This window comes from Solanum tuberosum, unplaced genomic scaffold (assembly GCF_000226075.1).
Source record: "Solanum tuberosum cultivar DM 1-3 516 R44 unplaced genomic scaffold, SolTub_3.0 scf00031, whole genome shotgun sequence".
NCBI classification, from domain to species: domain Eukaryota; kingdom Viridiplantae; phylum Streptophyta; class Magnoliopsida; order Solanales; family Solanaceae; genus Solanum; species Solanum tuberosum.
The window spans coordinates 60,332-73,383 of NW_006238957.1; the positions used below are offsets into that span (position 1 = coordinate 60,332).

General features: G+C 33.8%; 1 protein-coding gene across 4 annotated transcripts in view; it reads left to right on the plus strand.

Annotated features, from left to right (window-relative positions):
• Positions 1-4,701, plus strand: part of LOC102596716 (F-box/kelch-repeat protein At1g55270-like) — a 5,934-nt gene extending 1,233 nt beyond the window's left edge. For all 4 annotated transcript variants that reach the window (XM_006341827.2, XM_006341830.2, XM_006341828.2 and 1 more), the window contains exon 3: positions 2,540-4,701. In XM_006341827.2, coding sequence (XP_006341889.1) covers positions 2,540-3,790 — 1,251 coding nt within the window. In that variant the 3' untranslated portion in view covers positions 3,791-4,701. The remainder of the gene's footprint in view (positions 1-2,539) is intronic.
• The last annotated feature ends 8,351 nt before the right edge of the window (positions 4,702-13,052 follow it).

Below are 13,052 nucleotides of genomic sequence, written 5' to 3' on the forward strand. Positions count from 1 at the left end.
GGGGGGGGGGGGGGGGGGGGGGGGGGGGGGGAGGAATGAAAATGTGACTTCTGGGTTTATGTTTTCCTGAATTTGAAATAAAATTGAGAAATTTGTTCTTCACTTTATGCAGTTTTCTGTTACTCATATCTGCTAGTCATACTGCCTTGTTTTGATAAGTTTTCATTGGATATGATGAGGATGGTTTCCAGAATATTTGTTTTTGGATAATGGGAGGCGTCTGGGGTAGTTTGCATAAGACCTAGACTATTCAATGACTACTTGCTAATCTGTCCATGATACCTAGGCAACAACATACCCAGTGGGGTCTAGGGAGGTTAGAGTATACACAGGCCTTACCTTTACTTTACGGTCTATCTCGAAGAGGTAGAGAATCTGTTTTGGAGGACCCTCAGCTCAAATACAACAAATTAAAGTAGGAAATAATTACCTACCGTTTTCGGTGGACCCTCAGTCATTGATCCTCCTAACCTCCACCACTTGCTCCCTCAGGTCCCTATCTACTAAAATACCTACTACATCCTATCCATCGAGCCACCTAAGTACATAGGCAAACGGAAGGAAATAATTACCAAGTTTTTTTGCCTCAACTAGGAGTTTGAACTCTAATATCCCATGATCATCATCCTCTTCATTAACTGCTAAGTCATACACTTGGGCGTAACCCAATCCAAAAGCTAGCTCATGGGGGAAAATGCCCAAGATAATATAAAGAGACCAATTACCCCATCCACAACCATGTGGAACTCTAACACTTGCTTCATAAATCAAACCTCTTTCAACTGACTGACTTTGAGTATGGAGAATCTAAATGTGAATGGTACGTATATGAGTGTGATATAATATTTTAATCTAGTTCGATTCATATGTCTACATATTGGAAATTTGTACATAGGCTTCATAAACTGCTGTAAATTAAGCCTCTAGATGCATTGTACTTTGTGATTCGTCATAATATGTTAAAGTAGCTCATCTTTCTTGATGGACTGAGGATGGTGTAACTAGTAGAAATAGCAGCATACTTTATGTGTGCATAAAGTTGCAGAAGACTATGTATTCACGTATATATGGATGTAAAAAGTATTATGATTTTTGCAGAATGATCGAGGATAAGTACCATTCTGAGAACTCCTTAGTGAATGAGGTAGTAACTCTTTTATCTGAAATAGCTGCAAAAAGTGGTGGTTAAATGAGGGAAACTTAAGACGATGAAACATATAAGATTGATATTTGCTAGGGGGAATGGGGAAAATCAAAGGTGAAAGCAATAAAATCAACATTAGGAAGTGAAGAAAAAGGAAAGAGTGTTCAGTACCAACAAGGTACATCAGTAATACTGCTCCTCTCTATCCTTGCCTTGGTGGACAGAGTTACCTGGCACCTGCTGCTGGTGGGAGGTGACAGGTATCCCATGGAATTAGTCGAGCTGCGCCCAAGTTGGCCCGGACACCACGGTCATAAAAAAAAATAAAAAAATACTGGTCCTCTCCATTCTGAGAACTTCAGCTGCTATATCTAGCAACTTTGTGGAGGTGCCTTTCTGTTAGGTCCTATCTCTTTATTCATGCTGGTACAATGATGACGACACCCTACACACAAGTGAAGCTATGCTAGAGGAACAAATATGGATTTATAAAGGGTAACAGAACACCCTACTGGTCAAGAGACATCAATGTAATTACCTTTTACCAGGACATAATTTGTCATCAAACAAGCTAAATTTAATGTGGTTAGCATGTGAGCTGACTTTTGGCATTTAGCTTTTCCAGAATTGGAGGATGCAAAGAAGCAAATCATGGATTGGCTACCTAGCTCTAGTATGCATTAAAGGTTTTAAAAGTCATATGGTTAAGGTTAACATTGGGTACGTATTGTCTTATAGCAATAGATTATGTTGGGGGTGCTAATTATCTGAAAAATCAATAGCAGTAGATTGTTTTGGTGAAGGCTCCAAAAAGTATGATTTTTTAAGTGGTACCGCATTGAGTAATAAGGGCCACTTGACTTTATTTTTTCTTTCTGTTAATGAAAGTTGTTGGCAGGGAGACCCTTTAGTTATATATGTGGAAAACCATCATTTACATGCATTATTCATCGGAGAGAGTACTTTGCTAGTATAAGCATGTGGGGCAGTCTTCTGCGCTATTGATCGATTTGTCGAGTAATGATTAATAACACTGACCTCCAAACCCCACCAAAAGAAGAAGAAGAAGAAAGAAACAGTGAAAGAACAGAAATAGACAAAAAAAAAAGGTTTTGGTATTATCTGGCAAGGCTTAATTGAAAAGCTTTTAGCTAGTAAAATTATGATCTTCTGTTTTTAAACTTGCGTATATACCTTGCTCAGGCTTTTTGAGTTCTCAAAAATCAGATTGAAATATATATCCTAAACTTTTCTTTCTCGATTTGTGTTAATAGCTAAGAACAATATTTTGCTTTCTTATTGTTTTGGTTTTATTGTAGAAAAAACATTCCTCGCATGCTACATTTTCTGGTTGTTAGAGAAATTATATATACCTGCATTTCCTTAATTTTGCAGGTTGATTCTGTATCATGCTATTGCAATGTTGATTCGGGCTTAAAGACAGTTGCTGGGGCAAGAAAATTTGTCCCAGGTTCAAAACTTTGTATCCAGTCAGACATCAGTTCTCATGCACACAAAAGTAAAAACTCTCGAAGGGAGAGGTCAAGAGTGCAGCCACCTCTTCTGCCTAGCCTACCTGATGATCTTGCAATTGCTTGTCTAGTACGTGTTCCTCGTGTTGAACTTAGCAAGCTCCGTCTAGTTTGCAAAAGATGGTATAGGCTTCTTGCTGGTAACTTCTTTTACTCTCAAAGGAAGAGTCTTGGAATGGCTGAAGAGTGGGTATATGTGGTTAAAAGAGATCGTGATGGACGGATTTCATGGCATGCATTTGACCCAACTTACCAACTTTGGCAGCCACTTCCACCTGTTCCAGGGGATTATAGTGAAGCCCTTGGATTTGGTTGTGCTGTTCTTAGTGGTTGCCATCTTTATTTGTTTGGAGGGAAAGATCCAATCAAGGGGTCTATGCGAAGGGTAATCTTTTACAATGCTCGAACAAATAGATGGCACAGGGCACCAGACATGCTCCGCAAACGCCATTTCTTTGGCTCTTGTGTAATTAATAATTGTCTTTATGTTGCTGGTGGAGAATGTGAAGGAATACAGAGGACTCTTCGTTCAGCTGAAGTTTATGACCCAAACAGGAAGCGCTGGAGTTTTATTGCTGATATGAGCACAGCTATGGTGCCTTTTATTGGGGTAGTGTATGATGGGAAGTGGTTTATAAAAGGTTTGGGATCCCACAGAGAAGTTCTCAGTGAAGCTTATAACCCTGATACAAATGCATGGAGCCCAGTTAACAACAGGATGGTTGCTGGTTGGCGCAACCCAAGCATCTCCATGAATGGTCGTCTATATGCTTTGGATTGTCGTGATGGGTGCAAACTTAGAGTATATGATGAATCTACTCAGTCATGGATCAGATTTATTGATAGCAAGCTCCACCTTGGAAGTTCTCGTGCTTTGGAAGCTGCTGCTCTGGTTCCCCTTAATGGTAAACTTTGTATAATTCGTAACAACATGAGCATCAGCATCATTGATGTGTTGAGTCCTGATAAGCGTGTGGAAACTAACCCTCATCTTTGGGAAAACATTGCTGGTAAAGGTCACTTCAGAACTATGTTCACAAATTTATGGTCAAGTATTGCAGGACGAGCAGGTTTGAAGAGTCATATTGTGCACTGTCAGGTTTTACAAGTTTGAGCATTGGAAGTCTTAGCCACTCTTGATGAGAACTGAGAGCTGCTTCTACTTTCTGTTTCAAGAACAAAATTTTCTGGAGTTGCAGTTCCGAATCATCAGCATGCTCCTGCTTTGGTTATGAATCAAATAATTCCATCGTACTTTTAGACTTCCAAATGACTTTCGGCAGCCTCAGCAGTTATTTCTTGCCTTGAAGTGTATGTAGATGGATGTCTCCTGGAATTGTTTGGATTTGTCTCGAAGAGAAGATGTTGAGGTTATTCATTAATAGCTCATGCATGAATTTCTATGGTAATTTCATACTTTACAATTCATGGATTGGCAGAAAATTGTTCAAATCCAGAGCTACCTTGCTGATGATTTTGGCAGTAAAATTGGGGGCTATTTATAACATTCACAAAGAGATCAGATAGATATATGTTTGTACATTCTTTTGGCCTTTAGTCTTGTACCAGTAGCTTCTAGTCTTAGATACTCTTATGTGCATATAATGACATGGAGATATAGCTGGAATCTTCATTTCCTACCTTCTCCCCCCATGCTTGATTTCAAGATTTGTGTTTTATAAGATGGGGTTAAGTTGCATTGAATTATCAAAATGTGGTTACGCGCTCATTGACAACTTAAGTCTTGACAGACAAAGTTATCTGATCTATGTTGATGGGAGGTAGTAAGTACCTAGTGGACAATCAAGGTGCTTACAACTTGACTCAGACACCACCATTATTAGGAGTTATGTGGCGTCTCAATATTGATGCCCTGTTGTATTTGCATATCAATACAACCGTTGGTAGAATAATTATCATGTGTTTGCATTGCAATTCAAAGAATTTTCTTCCAGAATTATGTATAAGACATCTTTGTAATAGATCTTCCAAATATGACATTTTGGAAATCTATTGCCAGTGTTATATTGGCTACTTTATTCCTTGAATTTATCACCAATATGATTGAAGAAAATACTAAATATACCATTGACTGATGGAAGTAACATATAGATGGAAAAAGGAAAGCTACACGATTTCATATTATATTGATAACTTATCTTTCTATATTGGTTTAGCAGGCATTAACAATGAGGACGAAACAACCGAAACATCAACAACTAACTAAACTCTTGGCCTAACATAAACAATTGATTAAAAATAGTCTAATTAGAAAGCATCTATTAACTAGTGGCTTTTAGCATAAGTGGAAGAGCAAGATTTGCTTATTTTCAGTGCAAGAAACCAGCAAAAACAGTGTGGGTTAACTTAAAAGCCTTGTCAGATCATTTTAAAGTATGTTCAACAAAATGGTCATATGTATATGTAATGTATCGATATTGTATAAATAATGTTTACTCATGCATAGATGATGTATAACTATATATAAGAGATGTATATCCATCTATAACATTGTTTATACAATAAAGTATACATTGCAGATCGATTTTTTTTAATCTCAACCAACTCAAATCTCCTCTAAACAATCTCAAAATTTAGATATGAGATTCATGTTTCGATTCTTTTGATATATCATACAAAATGATTCATGTTAATGGCAGGATGATTTTAAATTTGAACTTTGAACATGGAAGAAAAACGAGGAGGAAGAATAAAACAACGAAGAAATAAGGAAGAAGAAGGAGGAGGAAAACAACAAAGAAAGAGGAAGAAGGAAGGAAGGAAGAAGAAAAAGAAGTCATTAATGGCTGGAAGAAGAAGATCAAAGAAGACGAAGAAGAAAGTGTGATTTGTACTTATGCTTGCAATTGAAAAGTTTCGAATGAATATTTTTAGTAAGGCCTAATCCATCGGTGTCTTCTTAAAGTTGACACTGATTTTCACTTAAACACTCCAATTAGATTATGTTCATTTTAGACACCTCATGTCATGTCGCACGAAAAATTGTATGGTGCAACCAACAATAGTTGCATGAGGGCATCATTTTATTTTTTGCAAGTGTACTTGTGGGTCCCTTTCCTAATTATCACACTTTCTCTTTCACACTTTCAATTTCTCAAATTTTGGTCATTTCTTCTTTTGTATTTTTTCTTTGCAAAACCTCTTTTTATTTTATATGTGCAACTTTTTTTACCAACGTTTCTATAGCTTCTTCTTTTTTTGTAGTCTTACGATCTCTCAATGCAAAAAATGTATTGATATTATTATTATTTTGTGCTTTCACAAATTCACTTGGTTGACTCTTTTTTCTATTAATTTTTGTATCCCCTCCAAAAAAAATGGATCTATAAAAATTTCATTTGAACACTTAACATAAAAAAAAAAAATCAAAAGAAAATCTTAAGCAAGAAACACAAAATTAATATTAGCAATAATTATTTGATAGATGCTAAGCAAGTAGAGAATTTAACAAATATGAAAAAAAGAAAAAGAAGATAATTGAGTGCTTAATATCATTACTATGTTATTATAAATATTAAGTATTCAAATGCATTAAGTGGTTACAAAATAAACAAAAATATATTTAACAATTAAGAATTGCGTGATTGAGATTGAAGCCCCAAAAAATAAATTAATGACCAATTAAAATTAAATTGTGTATTTAAGTATAATAAATAAGGTCAGTTGAATTTTAGTAGCTCAATTGATTGATTATATGATTTTTTACTTTGTTGGTGAGAGTTCGATTATAATTTTTTTGATTTCGCTATCTTTAATTTCTTCAAACCAATCCAAAAAATTGAATTTAAAGTTTTCTAACACATTACTTTAATTTTTCATCTAATAATGATATAGAAATAAATTAGACATATTAGATACAACGGCAATTTCCATAGTTTGTTTATGATTTAAAAAAAATAAATATCCGGAGAGTTAATAAACAGTGAAAAAAGTAAAAAATGCCCTTGAACTATCTGAAAGGAACAAAAATTCCCTTTGTTTATAGTTTGGCTCAAAAATGCCTTTGTCGTCAATACTTTGGTTCAAAAATGTCCTTGCAGTCAATACTTTGGTCCAAAAATGCCCCTATAGTTACTAAATGGGTCAAAAATGCCCTTTTCCGAATAAGTATATTATTTTTTCTTTTTAAACACATTTTCTTCTTAATTTAATTATTATAAAAGAGCCATGTTCTTGTTAATTTCTTTCTTTTAACATCACTTTAAAAAATAAAAATGTAGGAAATATTTTTTTTTCTTAATCTCATCTTGTCAATTAAAATAGAATAATTTCATGTACCCTTTCAACAAATAATATATGTTATATATATAAGATCATAGTATATCCATCATCAATTTATATTTATATAACAATAAAATATAATTATAATAAAATAAGAAATTTTTTTATTTTTTTTCTGAATTGAAGTAAGATAAACATTTGCTTATTTAAAAAAATATAATTAGAAATAGAATGTGTTAAAAAGAAAATAAATAATATATTTATTTGAAAAAATGAGCATTTTTTACTCAAAATAACAATAAGGCCATTTTTGGACCAAAGTATTGACGAGAGGCATTTTTGGACCAAACTACAAACAGAGGGGATTTTTGTTCCTTTCATAATTTAAGGGCATTTTTTACCCTTTTCCAAAAAAAAATAAAATACAAGTGAAAAAGAAAAGGTTAAAAAAGAAATAGAAAAAGTAAGAAAGTGAAATAAATAAATTGTGGTCCCATGATACAAATGGTAGCCAAAGAGGCCCTCATACAACCGACAATACTTGTGTCTCATACAAAATAAAAATTTTCCATGTCCCACTGTGTCATTTTTGACACTTTTTGCTGACATGACATAGTGAGTGTGATACACTCCTTATCAGCGCGTGGAGAGCTTATTTAAACTATTTTTTTTTTATTCTCCCCAATTTTAACCACCATTTTCTAAAACTTATACTCCTTCCATGAAAAAATAGATCTAATGATGCTACAACACCAAGAGATTTCATGTTTAAACAATTTTTCTTATTTTGTTGTCATTCTTCCTTCTGAAAATGTTTTGAAAATAGTTGAAATGCAATTTTTTTAAAAGTTCTAGGAAATTCTTTTAATAGGAAACACTTTGTTTAGATTTGAAGAATTTAATTTTATTTGAAGTTTCAAGTAAGATGAATTAGTTTTTGCAAAGAGATTATGCTTTCGTCAAATAATCTTTTTCAAATAGTTAAATTACTATAAAAGTATTTTGGAGAAAGACAATTTAGATTGCGAAGAGGTTGGGGAGGGGGGTGGGGGTGGAGAAGATGATTTGAGTGTGGGAGGGGTAGGTGGTTTTGAACTGTGGAGAAGACAATCTAGCAGGGGAGGGGTTGAGGATCGGGGGTGGGGTGATGGAGAAGAGGACTATGCAAGTGGTTAATTTTTATAAAAATTATTTGGATAAAAGTTGCAACTTGTCATTTTAAGTCATTGGCATATTTTTCTACTCAAAATTCATTATTTAAAAATTATTTTCAATATATATGCCACGTGTCTTTATTTAATTCGTCATTTTGACACATCATTGGTGAGTGTGTTACACATACCTTGCACATTTGGCTGATTATAAAAAAAGTATCAAAATGACACACCGAAACATGACATGAGGTGTCTAAAATGAACAACACCTAGTTAAAGTGTCTAAGTGAAAGTTAATGCCAACTTTAGGGGACCACCGATAGGTTAGGCCTGTTAGTATAAAAAACTGTAATCGAGATATTTTTTTTAAAAAAAAAGTATGATTGAGCTGACATTTTACTTAATTATCCCTGGTATTTTTTGAAATAGTATATGTATATAAACACTATGACAACATCACTTAAAATTAATATAAAATGTTTAGCCAAATTCACTTACAATTCAGATTATAGGCTAGCACAATTTACATAAATTCTTCTTACATACCATCACTATTGTAAGATGTGTTTTGAGTTACAAAATAAAAATAAAGAAAAAAGTTATAAGTTCTTAAAAATGATGAATAATGATATTATTTGATTAATTTGTTAAAATTAAAAAAATAATGATAATTTTTTTATTTAATTTTTTTAGTTAAAAGGGATGGGCAAGCCCAGTTGATTTAGAAAGGATCAAAACTTACAACCAATACCAGGCCCAATAAGGAACCCGGTCCAACAACCAAATTAACACCTATTCTACTTTTAGGTTACAAAAAAAGAAACAAATTAGGAAAGGGAAACGGTAACGTGAAACGACTTAATTATCTTCTTGGACCACTTTAAATAATAATAACCAGCAAATATATATGTAAGGTATATATTTATAATATACATATTGTATACATAAATATATGTAAATATACATATTCTATACATAATCAGTGTTACATTTTACATATTTTGACTAGAGTTTCTTAGGAAAAACCTTATCATGACAACTAAAAAGGAACGGAGGGAGTGTTCTCTACAAAAAATCACAAGACATTTCGTATTGGATGGGAGAAGACAAGAAATAGTATGCTTACTATGTTTCTTTCTCTTTTAAGAAAAATAACTCCACTTTGAATTCATTGAAAATGTAGCACTACAACAACTCTGTTTCTCCCATGCAGTCACATTCTCTTTCATCTCAATAACACAAGTCTTTGAGTATATCCTTACAACCAGGTGGAGAATCATGCTCAAGCTCTAGTCTTTTAAATCATTTTTTGGATTGATTAGCAATACATTCCTGCCAAGTATTATACCATCTAGCATTGCAGCAGCAACATACACAGAAACAATAAAAGAAGAGACTAATTCCCTATGGTTATTACTCTCATCATCCTGATAAAAAATTGACATTCAACTCCACACTGGGTTTTATCCATTTCTTTCTTTGTCAAGTTTACTCTAAATCTTTTCATGGAAACTGGGGGAACAGGGCAGGAGGAGGGGGAGGAAGAGAAGCATACATCAAAGATAAGCTCGTTATACATGATATATCCGTGGAATCTTAATTTTCTTGATCATACATCTAATTCATGCAGCGTTAACAATCCTGACTTCAAAAGAAGTGAATAGATGATATCACCAGCTGCTCCAACTTTTGGCTTGAGATGCGTCTTAGGTCCCGGGCTACTTTGTAACAAGCAATTCCTATTATCGACAGGAGCCGGAAGCTGTAGAAATGAGAGACCAGTCAGTTTGAAATATCAAATCCTGACAAGAAGATAAAGTTCAGACCAGTATGATGGTGTTTTTCTACTTTTTTCCAACATACAGTGAAAAGAATTGCAAGAGTAAAATACCCAAGTTCTACATCTACTAAACAAAGTAGATACCAGTGTTGCCATGAAGGCTATTAGGGGTGTTCACGGTTTGGTTTGGGTCGGTTATTGATCAAAACGAAAACCAAACCAACTTAATCGGTTTCAAAATTATCAAAACCAAACCAAACTATATATAATATACATTTATCGGTTTTGGGTTGTTTTTCGATTTTTGGTTTGGTTTGGTTCGGTTCGGTTATTCGGTTATTAACCATACATAAAAAATAAAAGAAACAATTCATTCAAAACGTGAAAAAAGTGACAACAATCCATTCAAACAAAAAAATAGTTAGAATGACTGGCATTATAGAATTTTCGATCATTGAATTTACTGAATAAAACTTCAAAATTCACTATTTTGGCATAGAAGGAAGAGACAATGACATTTTCAGTCCCACAAAGAATTTTCATAGACACTCATATACATGAAACCAATAAGAAAAATGTTCTCACCTTGAACTATTTTTTCTTTCATAAGTAAATTATAAATAAATTTTGATGAAACATATATAAAATCTTTAAAATTGTTTATGAATATTAATATATTATGTATGCATAATAATAAAATTTATGTATATAACTTGTTGGTTCGGTTATTTCTTCGATTTTTTCGAACAAAACCATAACCAAACCAAATACTATTGGTTCTTAACAATCTAAAACCAACCCAAACCAAAACCCAAACCCAAATTAAATCGGTTTGGTTTGGTTTTTCGGTTTGAATCGGTTTTTATCCTAACCATGAACACCCCTAAAGGCTACATAGAGAAAGAGAAATGGAAACAAGAGTACCCATCGTTATAACATTCCAATCATCTTGTTATATGTTAAGGTGTTATCAAGTAACCACAGATAGACAATAACTACAAATAGTAAACTCAACCAAAATAATTACTGCATAATCAGTCAATCATATAAATTTAACAGTCGAAAACTTTTCTTGTTACAAGTCATAACACCTAGGAGCTTTCCTATATCACAATATGATTCTTTTGATTTGAAAGGTAAAACTTTTGAGAATATGGTTAAATAGGATAAGAAATCGCTACATGACCTTTGGAACCAAAAAAGGTGAGGGTTAGACATCTCATCAGGAAGTACGAATACAGTAAAGTTGATAAAGCTTTGAAAAGATAAGTCCCATCAAGTACCATGGGTATAACGTGTTTTCATCCTCCCCTCAAGAAGTACAATTGAAGTGGTATTTGAACTAGATGTAGGTTAAAACCAACAAGAGATTATGCTACAATCGCACTGAGGTCCTATCACCATTCATGGTTGAAAGTAGTACAATGTCAAAGAAAATTTACTTTCCTTCCTTGTCTACTTTCACTCAACACACTTTACGATGATCTCATTAGAAAAGAAAAATACCAACAGAGTTCTCTGGTAAAGGGTCAATATTATTGAGCACAAATCCAACAGTTCCACTAGCTTTTTGTGCCCTCCATAACCGTCTTCAACTGCTCCAGCTACTGAACTCTCTGTAAACTCTCTGTAGGGTTTGGTAATAAAATAAGAGATGATCAACAGATTACAGGGAGTTTGCATAGGTATGAAAAATTGCAGACAAGGGATGAAAAAGTGTGTGGAGGGAAGTAAAAGCTACAAAGTCTCCACAATTTTATTTATTTTGGTTGATCTAGTTTCTGAAGCTAAATTAGCTCATTTTGGACAACTTGAAGATTGTATGAGCTGAGCTTAACAATAGATAAATTAAACATCAAAATCAGCTGAAAACTTGGTTTAAAAAACCACAAGAATGCCATTAGCCAAGCTCTTTTCCTTTTATGATAAGCTTGCAACGTTTTTCTTTTTGGAACATACAAGCCAGGGTCTCCATTCCAAGTGTGGAGTGGAATTTCATCAATGGGTACCTTTCACCTATTGAGTCCCAAAGATAACCAAGCTTTTCAGATAATGAATTCTATAGAAGTCAGGGTTCTTATGAAAGCATAATTTTCACTATATTTTCCATTCTTCTTCTAGGATAGTTTGATTATGTGATTCCATCTATAAAATGACTACTTCTAACTAGTATTTCATGAACCCTCAAAACATAAATATTCTTCACGACTCAGAAACTAAGTTGTTTTAGATTGCATGTCACATATTATCAATCTAAATTCAGTTGGGAGTGTTACTGGTAATTGTGTTGGATGTGGCAAGTCAGACCACAGGTTGAGGGGATGCCAAGTGCCATCAGGTAGGGGTAAGAATGTTTGCCAGCAGACTCAGTCTAACACTTCAACATCTCCAACAAGTCGCCCAACTCAACAGGGTGCATCTTCTACTGCGGGTGGCAGACTCAATAGGATGAAGAAGATTCGCCTGATGTTGTCATGGGTATGTTGCATGTATTTCAACTTGATGTTAATGCATTACTAGATCCAGGGGCCACACTTTCTTCCGTGACTCCTTATATTGCATTGAATTTCGATATCAGTCCCAAAATCCTATCAGAACCGATAGTGAGTCGGTCTTAGTTAAGCGGATTTACAAAAATTGCAGTCTCATTTTTTCCAAAAAGTCACCATAGTTGATCTAGTAGAGTTAGACATGCTTGGTTTTGATATTGTTCTTGGCATAAACTGGTTATACTCTTATTATCAGAGACGGACCCACATGCACCCAACAACTTTCAATTTTTTTTTTATATATATATATATTTATTTATTTTTGAAAATGAATATATATATGTATAGATAGTCTATAAAAAAGATAATATATGTAATTATGCACCCAAATAACCAAAAGTCATTTGGGTGGACTGGTCGAAGGCTTAACTTTAGCACTCAACAACATGAGTTCGAATCCTGCGAAGGGTTAAAAATCAGCCTTTTCTTACCAATTAACCCTTTTAAAAATAGCCATTATTAACTACTTTTTTTGCCAACTTATCTGGCCCCATCCGTATTTTGCTATCTCATCTAGCCCCACCCCTTTCTTCATTGAAATTATAAGCAAATAAAAGCCCTAACACAATTCTAAACAAAACATAAGACGGCTAGAAAACCTACAAACTTACAAGTATTCTTCATTGCAGTCTGCATAATTAAAGTCCTACT